Genomic DNA, 1,270 nt, shown 5'->3' with positions numbered 1-1,270 from the left:
GATTTCTACTCTTGATAAACATGCAGTTAAATGAAGAAATCCACTGTGTTTAAGAGCTCAATGACTCCACTAATATATGTCCTTCTACCTGTATGCTTACATAGATAGATGATGACACTTTTAGTGCCCGACTGAAGCGGTTGAGTTAAAATTTAGGCATGGTTATTCTCCACCTATAATTTAAATATGAAGTCGTCGTCGCGGCGTCGTAATAAAAGCGTAAACCACTATCTTAGTGGGAAATACTATTGGTAGTGTTTGATGATTTACGCATAATTTATGATTACATTGACATTGATTGGGCCATGTAATCACCATAATCTTCAGAATTGGCGATATTTGGAAATAATTTATGTCACTGGCCGTAGTAATGGGTGGGCTCTGATTTGGCTGTCATTTTTACTACAGGATTCTACTGGTCCCAAAGGCATGGCATGAGTACCTTTTACATCCACATGATGTTTTTTTAATTCTAGTGCATCATGCAATAACTTTTTAGTTGTTAGGTTTGCTGCACATATGAATTGTGCTCTAGTTTTTTCTGACTATATAAACCGTTCCTGGCCTGAACAAACCATAGCCTTCAAGAAACGACACGTATAATACTATCCAAACTTCAATCGAATCTCAAGGTGGAGATTTCCCAGGTATGACTCTTTGTTCAAGCTAGTTTGCTCTTGGTCATGATCATCTTTCATTCTTTGACCATTAACTTGATAAAATTCCTATGCTTGTGTCTCTGTCAACTTAATTTAGACACCATGAAAGAGCAACTGAAAGCAAGTAGGATTAAGATCTTGGCTGCCTTGCTGGTCTTCGCCATGGTTACTCAAGGCTTGGCGATTCGGGTCAAGGGGACGGTGAGGAATGACATCACCGATGAGGCTGTCAGCGCAAAAACCACCCTCGGTGCAGGCAGCAGCACAACCGTTGAGAACCACCATGCAATCCCACGGGACCAGTATAGTAGCCATGGAGGAGAGGACGGATCAGGTGGCAGTGGTGGTGATACTACAAAGAACTAGTGCCATTCTCAGAGACTGTTCTGTTCGCCCAAGATACATATTCTGATCTCTAATGTCATATTGTATAGATGCCAGCAGCGCTAATATTATTACTATTCATGCCTACATGAAATTAAGCTGCTTAAGGGAAGAGTAATGTCGAAGATAGTATGCTTGTTATTTACATCCTCACAGAAGGAAAAAGCTATGTTTCGTTTGAAGAATAAAGAAGAGCTATGTGTGTAAGGAAACATTCATGATTAACA

The 1,270-nt window shown here is 40.0% G+C and overlaps 1 protein-coding gene across 1 annotated transcript; it reads left to right on the top strand.

Moving 5' to 3' along the window:
* The first annotated feature begins 564 nt into the window (after window positions 1–564).
* LOC119344763 lies at window positions 565–1,264 on the top strand. The gene is made up of 2 exons (XM_037615113.1): window positions 565–647; window positions 757–1,264. The coding sequence occupies exon 2, from the start codon at window positions 762–764 to the stop codon at window positions 1,023–1,025; it is 264 nt and encodes an 87-aa protein (XP_037471010.1). The 5' UTR covers window positions 565–647; window positions 757–761; the 3' UTR covers window positions 1,026–1,264.
* Window positions 1,265–1,270: the final 6 nt, after the last annotated feature.

The sequence above is a fragment of the Triticum dicoccoides genome, unplaced genomic scaffold (genome assembly GCF_002162155.2).
Source record: "Triticum dicoccoides isolate Atlit2015 ecotype Zavitan unplaced genomic scaffold, WEW_v2.0 scaffold184155, whole genome shotgun sequence".
NCBI classification, from domain to species: Eukaryota; Viridiplantae; Streptophyta; class Magnoliopsida; order Poales; family Poaceae; genus Triticum; species Triticum dicoccoides.
This window is presented reverse-complemented; position numbering and strand designations above follow the sequence as displayed.